At 36.3% G+C, this 16442-nt stretch overlaps 1 protein-coding gene across 2 annotated transcripts; it reads left to right on the top strand.

Annotated features, from left to right (window-relative positions):
* The first annotated feature begins 5670 nt into the window (after positions 1-5670).
* On the top strand, positions 5671-15446 carry LOC109064601 (leucine-rich repeat-containing protein 3B-like). 2 transcript variants are annotated; one of them, XM_042767324.1, is made up of 3 exons: positions 5671-5821; positions 11757-11838; positions 12726-15446. In XM_042767324.1, the coding sequence occupies exon 3, from the start codon at positions 12822-12824 to the stop codon at positions 13620-13622; it is 801 nt and encodes a 266-aa protein (XP_042623258.1). In that variant the 5' UTR covers positions 5671-5821; positions 11757-11838; positions 12726-12821; the 3' UTR covers positions 13623-15446. The 2 variants fall into 2 exon arrangements, with proteins under 2 accessions (XP_042623258.1, XP_042623259.1); XM_042767325.1 differs by having other exon boundaries at positions 11760-11838.
* Positions 15447-16442: the final 996 nt, after the last annotated feature.

Genomic DNA, 16442 nt, shown 5'->3' on the forward strand with positions numbered 1-16442 from the left:
CAGTCAAATAAAGGACCACCTTTTTCTTACCTTTTAATAATCTGAAGAACCTTATTTCACCACAAAGAACCTTTTGTGAAACAGAAAGGTTCTTCAGATGTTAAAGGTTCTTTATTGAACCATTTAGACAAAAAGGTTCTTCTATGGCATCGCAAAGCACCTTTATTTTTAAGAGTGTAGGCTATGTATTATGGTTTTATACATATTTGAGTTTTATGGATTTGCATGCATTTTATTCCTCTTATCGACTTTAAATGTGTGTAAGTCTTTAAATGAAATTGGTCTGCCTGTCATGTGAGCAATCAACAGACTGGAGCAAAGGAACAATCATATGACAGGAAACAGGAAACAGGAAATATACATTATAAAGGAGGCAGCATGACAATCAGTGGAGGTTGTTGCTCACACTGTGACCATTTGGTGATCACCAGCGCTTTCCAGCACTTTGGATTATATTTTAGTTTTATTGTGTTGTTTTAGGTTCCTTGTGAATATTCTTATTCTGTCTTATCTGTCTTTTTAAACACTCCTTACCTCTCCATTTTATTAACTGTAACATCAACTAGTAAGGCCGATCGTTACATGCTAACACTAGCTGGCAAATACAAAATTGTATTATACCTGTGAATGTGACATTATGGGCAATTTTAACACAAGTTTATTTGAAAAAAAAAAAAAGTATAACTTGTCTTTTGAATTGTTATCGATTTATGAGGTGATCACTATATGAAAATGAAAAATTCTATTCTGGAATCCAAAATGAAAACATCCATTCTCATATTGACAGAAGTTGTGTATTTTATTCATTTACATTAATACTGCTGCAGCGTTTTGACCGGCAGACTTTCATCGTAAGTGTGAGAAAGAAATGTACAAAAGTGACAAGCTGTTGTTCCCCCTTTTCTGACAAATTAAATACATTTTATATTTGTTTTTCCACACACACAAAAAAGTAATTGAAATGATTATATGTGGTAACTGATAGCATGATGCCATAGAGCATAACTTGTACTGAACCTGGAAAATTTCAGTAGTATAGACACTTCCATACTATGCTATATACTCTATACTCAGGTCACTGTGTCAAGACTGCCATCATCACTGAATGTCTGTATTGTGTTTCCTTTTTGTGTGAGATGATTGAATTTGAGTGATGTGAAAGGTGCTCTAATTTAATTCACTTCCAGATCAGTCTGAAGTGCTTTGATCTGCTTTCAGCCTAGAGCCTAAATGTGGGTTTGTTGGATAAAAAAAGATCAGGCTCAGGTTCCTCCTTCAATTATTGTACATTTATGGATATTGTTTGCAAATTTTTTCCCCTCTGCCTTTATCCCAGTCAAGAATTCTAAGTCCAATAACTTAGTAGCACACCTCTCCTCAGCAAGCCACATGATTCAGTCTCATTCATGTCCACAGCACAAACGAGTTATGTGGCAATGTTTAAAGCTCAGGGCTAAATCACTTACCTTAACTATGTGTAATTGTAGACTAACAGTGATGCTTGCACCACTTAACTGTGTGGGATGAAATTCAGTGTGATTCACAATATCCCGTAGACCTTTTTGTCTGTTTGCCAGTAGTCATTTGCATAATGGTATTCTTCTTTTCCTATCTATAGTGATGGAATATCTTCTGCCTAAAGTTGAGTTCAATGTGATTTTGGTGATACACTATCTGATGTTCTCACTACTCTTGTGAAAAAGTTGTGAGCTTGCAGGAAATCTGCATATAAAGTACATGATTAAGCAGCCCTATATTGCACTCTCCTCATTGCCTCATTGTCTGGTCTACAGTTTGCATTCCCTAACTAGCCTGACTACTTACCTGTGTTTACTTACCCCAGATGCTCCTTTGCTCCACTGCTCCAGTTCCTCCACCACACCATCAGATCACCTGCAAGAGACAATCTTCAATTACCCACAGCTAAGAAACTTGCATACCTTTACTTCCTCTAAATACTCACCTTCAGACTGTTGCTTCTCATCCTGCTGCCCGTTTGTCAATAAACCTGTTGTTGTGAGAACTGACCTCTGTGTCTCTGGCCTGTTTCATATAATTGAAATTAACATGCAGTTAAATGTGGCATTACATTAAGTTAGTACTTAATTATTTTGAAGTAAATTATTTTAGTAAAAAGTATTCTTTTGAAAACTATGCTAATGTATATATAAAACCTGTAATACTTTATTTTGCACACATCTAATGTTTTCGGGTGTGTGAATTCTGTCCTGAAGGTTCGGGCTTATCACAGAATATGCAGTTAGCACAATACAATCTTCTATAGATTAAGCAGCTCCAGTATGATTGCCTCACATTTCAAGGGTAAAACACTGGTGTGGCTGAGAAATTTGAAGAAGAATTACGTAACAAAATCCCCTTGCTTTGATTTTCAATATAATACAGTGTAGCTTCGACATACTTCTTGTTCCCCTTTGTTACGATATCACAGGATAATATAAAGGTATAACAGAAAATCGTTTTAGACAGAGTGCCCCAAAGACATATACACACACACAAACACAAACATCTTGTTACATTAAGTCCATAAGTGCTCCAGCAGGGCACAGATCAATCAGAATTAACTGCAGCCCACCCACACACAGGTCATCATTTTAAGTAGCTGTCTGATTTAGTTTGAGTATGTGAGACAAAGAAAGTGAAAAAATACAGGCGGGTGAAATAAATGAAAGATTACTTTCATCAGTCCAAAGGCTGCCTTTTTTTTTTCTCTGTTGTCTAAACAAAATTACAGTAAATGTTGTAGAAAAAAAATAGCCTCTTGGTTTAGATGCAAAGCTCAATTAATTTGTTAATATTAAACAATACTGAAATATGCCTGTCAAGCCAGCATGTGGCAGCTATTATTTACACACAAGTAAATAATATGAAACAAGTCATGTTTTAGCATGAGGGAGACATCAGTGATCTTTTCACAAATTAACCTTTAAATGTGACTGGACAGACACCACAGGTTTAACATTATATCACTGAGAAAAATCAACGCAAGCTGTTATAAACAATACATACATTTGCACCCTCTATTAATCTTTATTCTTTACACTGTATGTAGTTGTTGGTGAAAGTGATTTAGACCGTTTGAGTAAACAGATTGCCTTTACTTAGACCATGTAAGTTTTAAAACTTTGCAATTATGTAATCAAGTGATTAATTAAGTGCTGATTGAGCTTTAGTGATGAACAGCTGCTGTTAACAAACAGAATCACCAGCTCCACTTATTAATAACCAGACTGACTTTATTTCTGTCAGACGTCTACAGAAGATCTGATTGAGAATTAACTAAGGTTTAGATGTTGATTTATTGTTTCATTTGAAGTAACCATGTTAGAGATCAGTGTTTGCTTTAGTTGGGCTCTTGACCCTTGATTTCTGTCTTAGATTATTTTTTTTTGGACGTTGTAACCATGTGTTTTTGAAACACCTTTGTTATAAGTCAACAAACCCAGAAAAAATATGACCAGATATTGGTTGTTATACACCATATTGGTGATGATAATCATTAATTATAGAGCTGTTCAGAATTCAAAATCTTACTAAATAGGTGTTTTATAGTTAGTTCAGTTGATGTCAGTGAAAAAATCAGTGGTTCTTTCATAATCAGTTAATATAAAGACTTTCCAAACAGTTTGGTCTTCTATGGTGTCAATTAGTCACACACAGACATCAATAATCAGAATATGAACCTCAACAATGGTTACAAAAAAAAAAAAAAAAAAAAAAACATGCTGCAATGCATGCTGGGTACTATTGTAATACAAAACTCATCCATGGCTCCCAGCATGCTCTGCTGCATTTAGTTTTTATGGTCACCATTGTTGAGGTTCATATGCTGATTATTGATGTCTGTGTGTGACTAAGGGACACCACAGAATACCAAACTGTTTGGAAAATTCTTTATATTAACTGATTATCACAGAACCGCTGTCTCTTAGAATCACTTCTACTGTAATCAGTCCAACTAATTACACAACACCTATTTCATCAGAGATTAGACTCCAAACAGTTAAATAAACAATGATTATCATCACCAATATACAGTATAACAAGCAACATCTAGGTACAGGTTAGATAAAAAAAAAATGCTAACCTGAATGCACTGTAAGTTGCTTTGGATAAAAGCAGTTTCTAAGAGAGTGTGTATGTGTGTAACACCTGATGATATTTTTTCTGGGCTTTTGAGTTACAACAAATGGTTACAACAGCCAAAGAAAAAACTAAGACAGAAATCAAGGGTCAAGAGCCCAACTAAAGCAAACACTGATCTCGAACATGGTTACTTTAAATGAAAACATAAATCAACATCTAAACCTTAGTTAATTCTCAATCAGATCTTCTGTAGACGTCTGACAGAAATAAAGTCAGTCTGGTTATTAATAAATGGAGCTGGTGATGCTGTTTGTGGGGTTGTTTAATCAGATCTTGAGATATTTAATGTATTTTATTTCAGTTTATTTTATCTAAGGCTGTGTCTGAAGTCAGTTGTAGTTCTTGTGTTTCTCTTTTCTTCAGTAATTCTGTTTGTTAACAGCAGCTGTTCATCACTAGTTCACAATTATCACTCATTTAATCACTTAATTATTTAATTGCAATGTATATCTTCTTTCAGTGAACTCAACTGAATTAAGTTCAGAGTACTCATAACTATTAGTTTTAAAACTTAAATGGTTTAAGGCAATCGGTTTACTCAAACGGTTTGAGTTAACATAACTTGTCAGGTTTTAGTGAGGCTGTGTCTGAAGTCAGTTGTAGTTCCTTTCTCTCTTTTCTTCAGTAATTCTGTTTGTTAACAGCAAGTGTTCATCACTAATGCTCAATTATCACTCAATTAATCACTTAATTACTTAATTGCAATGTATATCTTCTTTCAGTGAACTCAACTGAATTAAGTTCAGAGTACTCATAACTGTTAAGTTTTAAAACTTAAATGGTTTAAGGCAATCGGTTTCCTCAAACGGTTTGAGTTAACATAACTTGTCAGGTTTTTAAGGATATCTGTTTACTCAAACGGTTTGAGTTAAGTTACTTGTCGGGTTTTACAGTGCACTTCAAAATCTATAACGTGTTATTTTATTAGATGACAATAAGAGTTTTAAGAATACAGTTGCTAACTGTCCTGTATATGGTATAAGCAAACACCAGCTATATAATGTTAAAAAATAAAAAAAAATAAAAAAAAAAATCTTAAATGCAAGCTAATTGAATTATAATAATTTGCAACCAGTTATTCTGTTATTTAATCAGAATTTCAGTGGATCCACTTATTTGATTTTCAGTTCAGGACCTTATTTGATTCTTGGATTCTAATTTATTAATTAATTGATAATTATAGTCCTCCTGGGATTCGTCCAAACTATGCAGTTTGCAGTTTTGTCCAAGAGTAAATTATTTATAGATTAAAAATACATATGGAAAATATTAGAATCAAGAGTCATGGCAACATTGTGAATGAACAATGAAGGAATGATCTGTAATTCACAAGTTAACAGTCATTTGGAACACTAGACTAAATTCCTTAACCATGGTTTTGTGGTGTACTGAGGATAGGAGAGTTTTTTGTAATAAAAGTCTTGTTCAAATTCAATTCGCTCTCTCTCTCTCTCTCTCTCTCTCTCTCTCTCTCGCTCTCTCTCTCATATTTTCTGTCCGCGTCCAAACGCGTCCACGACTCGCGCTGCGTGCGGATCTCCAGCACTAAACCAGAAGGAATATTTGCGCAAATGACTCCGAACTCCCTTCTCTACAGCAAACACGCGAAGGCGAATGCCGAGAAGAGAGGAGACCTCAGAAGACAGAGAGGAGAAATGTAAGTCAGTCTTGTATTTGAATAAGAAGTGCTCTGAACGCACGATTCTGTCCAACGCGTTTAAATGAGGAAATAAGACATTTGACAGCCCTACAATAAGCTTTTATTCAATCTATAGGTGTTTGATGAAGTTTAATATTTAAAGTGTAATATATTGGTATTATTTGTAATGCTACTTTTTCTTTCAGGAGTTAAGCCTCTAGTAAATGAAGAACATGTATAGGCTAACTAACTAAAAGACACGGGTAACTCTTGTAAAACACTCCATATTTATGTTTATTTACATATTAAAATATTACATACATTTACAAACCCGATTCCAAAAAAGTTGGGACACTGTACAAATTGTGAGTAAAAAAGGAATGGAATAATTTACAAATCTCATAAACTTATATTTCATTCACAATAGAATATGGATAAAATATCAAATGTTGAAAGTGAGACATTTTGAAATGTCATGCCAAATATTGGCTCATTTTGGATTTCATGAGAGCTACACATTCCAAAAATGTTGGGACAGGTAGCAATAAGAGGCCGGAAAAGTTAAATGTACATGTAAGGAACAGCTGGAGGACAAATTTGCAACTTATTAGGTCAACTGGCAACATGACTGGGTATAAAAAGAGCCTCTCTAAGTGGCAGTGTCTCTCAGAAGTCAAGATGGGCAGAGGATCACCAATTCCCCCAATGCTGCGGCGAAAAATAGTGGAGCAATATCAGAAAGGAGTTCCTCAGAGAAAAATTGCAAAGAGTTTGAAGTTATCATCATCTACAGTGCATAATATCATCCAAAGACTCATAGAATCTGGAACAATCTCTGTGCCTAAGGGTCAAGGCCGGAAAACCATACTGGATGCCCGTGATCTTCGGGCCCTCAGACGGCACTGCATCACATACAGGAATGCTACTGTAATGGAAATCACAACATGGGCTCAGGAATACTTCCAGAAAACATTGTCTGTGCACACAATCCACCGTGCCATTCGCCGTTGCTGGCTATAACTCTATAGGTCAAAAAAGAAGCCATATCTAAACATGATCCAGAAGCGCAGGGGTTTTCTCTGGGCCAAGGCTCATTTAAAATGGACTGTGGCAAAGTGGAAAACTGTTCTGTGGTCAGACGAATCAAAATTTGAAGTTCTTTTGGGAAAACTGGGATGCCATGTCATCTGGTCTAAAGAGGACAAGGACAACCCAAGTTGTTATCAGCGCTCAGTTCAGAAGCCTGCATCTCTGATGGTATGGGGTTACATGAGTGCATGTGGCATGGGCAGCTTACACATCTGGAAAGGCACCATCAATGCTAAAAGGTATATCAAAGTTCTAGAACAACATATGCTCCCATCCAGACGTTGTCTCTTTCAGGGAAGAACTTGCATTTTCCAACATGACAATGCCAGACCACATACTGCATCAATTACATCATGGCTGCGTAGAAGAAGGATCCGGGTACTAAAATGGCCAGCCTGCAGTCCAGATCTTTCACCCATAGAAAACATTTGGCGCATCATAAAGAGGAAGATGCGACAAAGAAGACCTAAGACAGTTGAGCAACTAGAAGCCTGTATTAGACAAGAATGGGACAACATTCCTATTCATAAACTTGAGCAACTTGTCTCCTCAGTCCCAGACGTTCGCAGACTGTTATAAAAAGAAGAGGGGATGCCACACAGTGGTAAACATGGCCTTGTCCCAACTTTTTTGAGATGTTTTGATAACATGAAATTTAAAATCAACTTATTTTTCCCTTAAAATTATACATTTTCTCAGTTTAAACATTTGATATGTCATCTATGTTGTATTCTGAATAAAATATTGAAATTTGAAACTTCCACATCATTGCATTCTCTTTTTATTCACAATTTGTACAGTGTCCCAACTTTTTTGGAATCGGGTTCGTAGGTTGAATTTAGATATGTTTTTACATTATTTATTATTATTTATACAACATGAAACATAAAACAAAACAGTTATTTCAATAACTAGTGTGGATAATAACTACTTTATTTAATTATACACAACTATGTGTCATACAGTTCAGTGGAATATGTAGAGACACCAAGGTCATAAAATCTGTATTTATAAATTACTTTATTTGTCTATTCACCTTTAGACCTTCAAGATAATAGGAAAGAGTTTGTGCATTATTTTTTCTATTACTATTCAACTCAGATAATTGAATAGTACCGATTGGCAGTATGGTCTTCATGTAAACTATCATACACTGCCAGCAGTCAGGAGCACTTAGACATTGTTTGAAATGAATTATTAAACAATAATAGAGATGAGGAAGCACAACAATTTGTAGACTTAATTTCTCAAGATTAAACCTTGTGATGGATTCATAAGACTAACTAAACCAAATATTGTGCTGCCTCAGAAATATTTTGTGTGCATCAAACAGCTATTATAACCTAGTTGATGTTGTTTTTTAACTACAATTCTCCTTTCTCTCAACACCCACACACATTTTACATTTATACTACTGTGTACAGTACACTGTAAAACTGAAAATAAGCAGTTACCCTAAAGAGATATTTCTACTTGATCTAAACTTGAAAATTGCTTTACATTTTAATGTAACATATGCCATTCAGTCCTGTTAAATACAGTTAGACATTTGAATATTGCCACTTTTATGGAATATTACCATTGGAAAAAAGGGGTTTACAGTTTCCTACTAAAGAGTAAAATAATGGGTTAAATACAACCCAGCGCTGGGTAAAATATGGACAAACCCAGCGATTGGGTTGTTTTCAACCAACAGTTTGGTTAAGTGTTTAACCTAACCTTCTGGGCAGTAACCCAGCCACTGGGTCAAAACTGGGTCGCTGGGTTTGTCCATATTTTACCCAGCACTGGGTTGTATTTAACCCAGCATTTTTTAGAGTGAACATTTACAGTAGCCTACTTGGAGAATCAACATGATTTTAAATGGTGAAAAACTTGTTCCTTTGAACAAACCAGTAGTCCAGTTTAGCCAAAGATGTCAGTAAAACATATCACTTAGCATTCATCTAAGTGCAACTCTTAATGTTAGAGCTATTCAGGCTTTCTCCTCCTTTAATGCTTACATTCAGCATGAGCAACAAGGATAACAGTTTAATAAAATGACAAAGTGGCAATATCGGGCCAATTATCATCTCAGTCAAGTTCCATCTACTGACACGTCATTCAATACAGTCCAGTTCAGCTCTGTCAAAGCTTCTTTCCTCCTTTCCCATCCCTACTTTAATGTACCTTTCATTCTCTTCCCCGTAATTTGTATTCTTGTTTGAGACACAAATCTTATGGCAGTTCACTGAAAAGTCATAGCAGTACAAGTCAGGAGTTGCTGAAGACATAAATATCTATGTGTCCATGGCTAATCATACAAATCACATGCATTTCCATGCTGATTTGAGTTGATTTGTGGTGATTAGTGCTGGTTTGTAAGCCCACTGGAATAAAGCTACATAAACTAGTTAAGAAGTGTGGTGGGTAAAACAGCACACCATCCTATGTTGCCAGCAGGAATCCAGCTCTTCAATCAGGCTGAAGTAGAAATTGTTATATCATAAATCATATCAAGTATGTGTCTGTAATTTGTGACATCTTTTTTTTCATTTTTCTAAACTTGTTCATTGGCCTTTCAATGCAGGGGCAAGGTCACATCAGTTTTCTCCCCCAAAATGTTCTGTCCTGAACCTTTTAACCTAATTTTTCCTCCTCCTCTTCTTTCTTCTCTTCTGTAATGTAAGACTTGCTCCTCAGATTCTCTTGTTTCCTCTCTTGTTCTCTCTGTTGAATCATGTAAACATCCTGTGTGGTTTCTCTTCACCCCCTGCATGCTTCCATCTCATGTCTTGTTTCAACCTTTATTCTGCCCATCTCTGTCCATTGAGCTATCATAGATATTTCCCCGTCTCTCTCAGTTGTATTTCTCTGCTGATCTGTGTTTAAGGTCTTTGTTGTCCTCATCTTTCACTGTCTGTCCGTCTCTCCTGTGTCCGGCCTACACTATCACTTGCAAAAATGTCATGACAGAACCCTGTTGTGTATTCATGAGTGGTACAGCTTTTCCAGGAGGTCTGTGACTCTTATCTAACCTATCTTCCATCACTTTGCTCATCCTTAGGTCACCCTTCCGTGCTTTAATAAAGAAAACTTTATATGTTACAGCAAGGCTAAAATTATGTTTCTTTTAAACCTGGGTAAATAACTGTCTTGGTTTGGTTTTTGGCAGGGGAAGACTTCGGTCACTGAAGCATGAAAGCTGAGCTAATGTTTTCCTTTCTCCCTCTCTTTCTCTCTCTCTCCCTTCTTCAGCTTTCAGTTAAGGAGCTATTTGCCTGCAATTTCAGCTGCTTTTGTAGTCTAGAGCGTCTTATTCCCTCTCCCTTCAAAAAACAGTTCCTCCTTTAGAAGGCTCCCATTCGTTATGTGATACTAAGAGGTACTTAGAGATCGATTTCATTTTTAATCTGTGTAAGTGGACAGTGGCGGGTTCACTGCCATTTGTCAACTACAAACCCAATTGACTTTTGGTACTGGAGAATTCAGAATTATAGGTAATAAGAGGTGATGCAATGCATAAATAGAGAACCAGTGATTTTTATATCCGTGAAAACGGCAGGCTTGTGCAGAGTTGAAATAAGTTTTTCTTACAATGAATAAGGTTGGAAATTATTGCAGCCAACCAAGGCAGCTTCCTTGTTGCATGCTGCCCTGAAGTTTTGTAAGAGGATAGCTGCTTCTTATATGCTGCTGATATATTAATGAGTTAAGGTGGCTAAGCTATTTTTAGAAGGTTGGACAAAATAACTAAAAAAAGTGTGAATTACAAAACAAGTTGTTGTTCATTGTTACTTGCACTTCAGACAAAACAAGCTACGTCTTAAGTGAAACTATTATTATGGATTACTGACCACAACATTGGTGGGATTAAATATCACAGTTCAGATAGCAGGCAGTGTTCCTTACCTGCCCTCTCTTGTACTGTACATCATTTGGGCTGCTGTCTTTTCCATCTGCAATATAGTTTTTATATGACAAAAGAAAACTGATGTTTTTACACTTGGTCTCTTCATTTGTTTTCCATGAGCATCGAGAAGCCCCACAATACTTCTGTGTAATCATGAATGAGATACATCGATGTAAAGAAGTGTAATGGCCTCAATATACTTCAAACCAAATTCTTTTTTTTAATTCGTTTTGGGGAAGAAAAAAAAGTTTGAAAGGGCTCTGTGACAGTTTTTGAACCTTCCAATACCCCTGCACTGCTGGAGGCAGAGTGTAGATTGAGTATGTAAATATGTGTAGAATATTTGCATGTATCTCCTATACAGTACAACACACGTATCTCCTCAACCATGGCAGCTGTGAGAGTAGAACAGTTTCTTAAACATCTGGCAGTAGCATTGATCTATTCAATGGCAAAGAAAAAGAACAAGAGCAAACAACGTAGGTGGTATGTGCGTCCACTTCACGAAAACAGAAAGAATGATGGCGAGTTTGCCCTTTTTATTTAGCAAATGTGGAGCACAGATGAGGAGGTGCATTTTTCGTACCTCAGATTGTGCGCCATGTGGTTTGCCAATCTCTTGAAGAGGGTATTCATGTTTCTCGTAATATCAAGTAAGGTGGAGTTCCAGAACACACACTGATTGCGTAATTGCCATGGACCAATGGTGAAATTACGTCGTATCAGTTCATTCTTCGATTTCGTTTGAAGTAGACTGCAGCCTTAAATAGGACCAGAAACTACAAGGCAAATATATTGGGTCTTTAAATGAAATGAAATGAAATTAAATGAAATGAAATTTAATTTAATTTCAACACTATATTATAACTTTTTTGTTAATGTTCTGTCTATTTAAAATTTCTTCTTGAAGAAACATCTTATTCACATGCTTTGTCATTTTTTGTCATTCTTGGGTTTCATTAATGGCTGTAGCAGAGCTGTGAATTAGGCCAGCATAGCAGGGATATAAATCAACCAACACTGTTGAGGAAGTGCCACTTTTTCCGTCATCAACGTGAGTGGATAATCTCTCTTTTTTTTTTTTTGATTGTGAGAGCATTGCTTTGTATCTAGCAAAATAATAATAATAATAATAATAATAATAATAATAATAATAATAATAATAATAATAATAATAATAATATTAATAATAAATAAATGAAGCCAGCAGGGAAATAATAATAGCTAAAACCTCACTGCTTTGAGCATCAAGCACACCAGTTTCCATCAGTAAATTAAATTTGAAAGGTTAAGGCATCAGTCTGCTAATTAATTTTAATTTCTGTGCGGTATGGGTTTATAATACGTGCATACTGTATGTATGGTTCTGTGTATGTGTATGTATGTCTATGTATCCTACACATAGATAGTGGAAGACAGATGTAAGGGATGTAATGAATTGCAAGTTAATTAGGGACAATCAAAACAGGCTATGTACAAATCCTTAAATCACAAGAGACTGGTGAGGCATTGCTGCAAGAGATGGCAAGAAAAAGGAAAAGATTTAGATAAGAGTTTTAGTAAGAGTTAAACAATGGCATGGCTTCATTGATGGGTATTTGTAATGTCAAGATAATGATATTATATAGTATTAAAAGGACTAGGAAATATAGCTAAAATGATCTCTGCATTAATTATCCTTTTGAAAATGTTTGATGTGTATCTCTGTATGTATGCATTTGTTCTGAAATGGTTTAATGGCAATCTGTTTTAATTAGAGGAATCATTTAAACCAAATGTTTTTATCAGTAAATATTTCAAAAGTATCTCATGCAAGGAGCACAATAGCATTCAGAGGAAACACATTATAATCTTTACATATTCTGAAAGTCTGAAGTATGAAAAAATAAGAAATATATATATATATATTCCATTAACTGGTTGTATTCTTCAATCTTCTAGGCATGCAAGCTGTTGGGGATTTTGATGTAGGGTACAGCCCCCTGGGTGCTCTGAGCACAGGTCGAACTCTAAAGGGATTATGCCCACTGTCCCACAATGCTGCTACCCTCAGGTTGGCTGCTTCGGCACTCTGTGGTCATGTGGTTGCTGTTTCACAGCTTAGTGCTGATGACACTGTGTTTCCACCATGCTGCGACTTCCTGCTCCAAGCGTTGCTACTGTTCAGACAGTGAGGGCGCATTTGGTGGTAAGACTATGCGCTGCAGCAACCTGCATCTTACTGAGATCCCTCAGGATATTCCCAATGATACACGACGCCTCTACCTGGACTACAACCTCTTGACCAGCATCCCTGCCAATGCTTTTCATGATCTTCCACTGCTAGCTGAACTGGATCTTTCCCATAATGAACTGGCTTTGCTTGAACCTGGAGCCTTTAGAGGTTTGGCAGCCTCTCTACAGTTTCTGGATCTCTCGTCCAACCAGCTCACAACATTGGACCCTGATGCCTTTGAAGGTGTTACAGCAAGATCCAACCTCACTGGAAACCCCTGGCACTGTGACTGCAGGCTGCAGACAGCCTTTCCACACCTGGACCTAGAGCCTGTATCTTTGACTGGAATTATCTGTCAGACATCTGAACCCTCAGACTCTGGAGCCCAAGGTGTGCCTTTCCTGCTGGCCAAAGACCTGGACCTGTGTGTGGTGCTCAAAAAGACCACGGACGTGGCCATGTTGGTGACCATGTTTGGATGGTTCACCATGGTCATCTCCTACCTGGTCTACTATGTGAGACACAATCAGGAAGATGCCAGGCGCCACCTAGAGTATCTCAAGTCTCTGCCCAGCAGGCAGGGCAAGTCTGAGGAGTCTTCCACCATCAGCACTGTGGTATAGTGCCAGGCCAAGAGCTCATGACATGTGGAGGAAGCTTCTCAGGCTGCCAAAAAGCAATGGGCACACTGGGCAATGGGCTACTGGACTTATAAATCATTGGAAAAACAAAGAATAATTGCTTTGTATCCTTGAATCCAAGACCATTCACTTGATAGATCAGTCCCCTTCCAAAGGACAAGGAAGAACTTCTGACATAGAATGCTTTGTGGTCAGTGGAGTGCAATGTCTACAACAGGGAAATGTGAAACATATCATGTTAAAACCAGCCACAGACATGCGCATGGACAGAGATGACTGGAGATAAGAGGAGGGAAATCACAGGGGCCATCTAATCCAATTCAGATGAATAATTGATTCCGAAATGTCTGAGCTTGAGGCTCCTCTTGACTAAGAGGTTTGTCTGCTCTGTGTGCTTTTAAAGGAGGCGTTGTCTGTTTTTTTTTTTGTTTTTTTCATCCAGTGGTTCTTTTTTCAGTCAGATCCCCATTTAGCAGGCAACACATGGAGCGTAAAGCACTCATCCTACTGGGTATTTACAAAACGTACTGTTGTTGTCCCTGCAGGCAACATCAAAATTTTACAGAGCAACACATTCTTGCATGCATCAATGATTTTCAGGTGTCTCACTAAACATAGTATACTGTGCAAATGTAAAAAGCACTGTAGTTTGCTTTGATACTCATTGGTTAGGTTTTTAGGGGAGCAAAGAAAATGGCTTGTTATTTTCTTCATGAATCCTTCAGCGTTAATAATGCTGTGACTTAAAAGAAATAAACCGGCTAGCTTGTTATTTTTGTGATCAGTCACTGTAAGATAAATCACTGTAGTTGTTTCTAGGGAAAACACCCTGAGACACTTTAAGAAAATGATTTAAAATGTTTCTGAACTTTTATGTTTAAAGATAATGAGGTGATGTTGACCACCACATAGTGTGTTTGCACTGTTAGAGCGCATCCTTGGTATGTCACATCCAATACTGTGTGATTTTTCAGTTTCAATGTGGAGTGCCAGCAAGAATAATTCAGAATGTCTGCCAAGGTAAATCATACGTTGAAATCCACCTGAATGTTCTGTCTGTGTGAGTCACTATCTTCAAAGCTTTACAAGTCATGTCTGTAAATTTAGAAAATAGCATTTTGTTAATCCTTTACAAAAGGCAGTGAAGGATGTCATGGAATTCATCAGAAAAAAGTGGACTTAAAAACCTAATGAGTTGCCTACCAAGACATTTTAATGTACCATACATAATACATTTTTTGGTGGTCATGCATATGTTAGATCTTCTGTTTCTGTGTAAGCAACAGAAAAGTTATGCATTATGGTTTGCTTGAAAGTGCTATGTGTACTAGAGTGCCAACATGGCATTGTTTTTTTTATGTCTCAATGATAGCAGGGTGTTTTAAATCCATTGATCCTTACATTGTTCATGAATTATATAAATGTCATGCCGAAAATGAAGGGTAAACTCAGAGAGGAAAACCTTATTTTCATCTATAATACTCATTTATTTTTATTTTAAATATGGATTGTGCACCTTTTGTCTTTTCATTGCCTGGTTTACCAAACAAATAAATACATAAATTACAGTTTTTCCTGAATTGCTAAAACACTAAACCCCAACCTCTGAACCAAATTCTCACTAGCTTAAACCAATTTGTCAAATAAAGCACCCCCAAAAATCTGTCAGACCAGAGGGGTTTTTCTCTGTCTAGCAAAAAAGACTACATTACTTGTGATGTGGACAAATCCTCATGCACAAAGACATGATGCTGAGACAGAATTAATCTCTCACTGAGAGATTTTACAATTGAACAAATTACAATGTTTGAGTGTACTGTAACATGGTATTCATTTCGAATTTTATTTGACCTTTTTGGCCATTGTAGTTGGACTGCAGTATTTTTGCAGTATTCAAGTGCTGAATATATTCATTCAGTACTATTCAATATTCAGCACAATACTATTCTTGCAGTACATACAGTAGGCCTATACAATATATTCACCTTATTCAGTTGCAGTTACTATACTTTTTTACAGAATTGCTAATGAATCTCTGTAGTGTTTATTTTATTGACTCGTGTGTGTGTGTGTGTGTGTGTGTGTGTGTGTGATCTGAGAGCACCATTTGATTTTGAGTGCAAGTGAAATGGTTTGATTTTAATGGAAGAGTCAGAAGGTTTCGTGAATTTAGTTTGAGTATTTGGATTTGTGTTTAAGGTTTTGAGAAAATGAGTGATGGTTTAAAAAAAAGTGTTTTAGCAATTCAGAAAAACTGTAAAAACAAAGAAATATCAACAATCACAGTAAATTAGACAATGACAATTTGTTCCTACATCTCATATATTATTTACAATTTTTATAAATTGTTTAAATTCTGCATTGTCTGAATTGAATCCTAAAAGCTCAGTGGATTGCCGAGTTCTTTGTAAGGTGTCAAAACACAACCAGTCATCTTCACAAACATGCATTCACAAGCAAACATAATGGCCTGCATCTGTGCAAGAAGCTGTGAAAGTTACTACCAGTAGTAGTAGTAGTAGTAATAAAAATTGCTTACTAACATTTTTATGTGTAACTTTGTTAAAATCCCCTAAAATGACCAGAAAAATGACAAGTGCCAAATTTACAGCTCAAATAATATAGCTGTAACAGAACAAACTGGCATTTATTTTTTATGTATTTATTTTTAATGGAAAATGGGAGAAGAGTTGAAATTACTGACTGATTGATTGATACTGATTTTTTATGGTAATTATCATTCTGCCATTAATGCCATTGCATGGGCCTAACATTTGCTTAACTTGAAATATTCCGGAAACA

Source organism: Cyprinus carpio, chromosome A12 (assembly GCF_018340385.1).
Source record: "Cyprinus carpio isolate SPL01 chromosome A12, ASM1834038v1, whole genome shotgun sequence".
Taxonomy (NCBI): domain Eukaryota; kingdom Metazoa; phylum Chordata; class Actinopteri; order Cypriniformes; family Cyprinidae; genus Cyprinus; species Cyprinus carpio.

What these genes read in the sequence shown, in the direction of transcription:
- LOC109064601 (XM_042767324.1), top strand. Translation starts at nt 12,822, where the DNA reads ATGCTGCTACCCTCAGGTTGGCTGCTTCGGCACTCTGTGGTCATGTGG.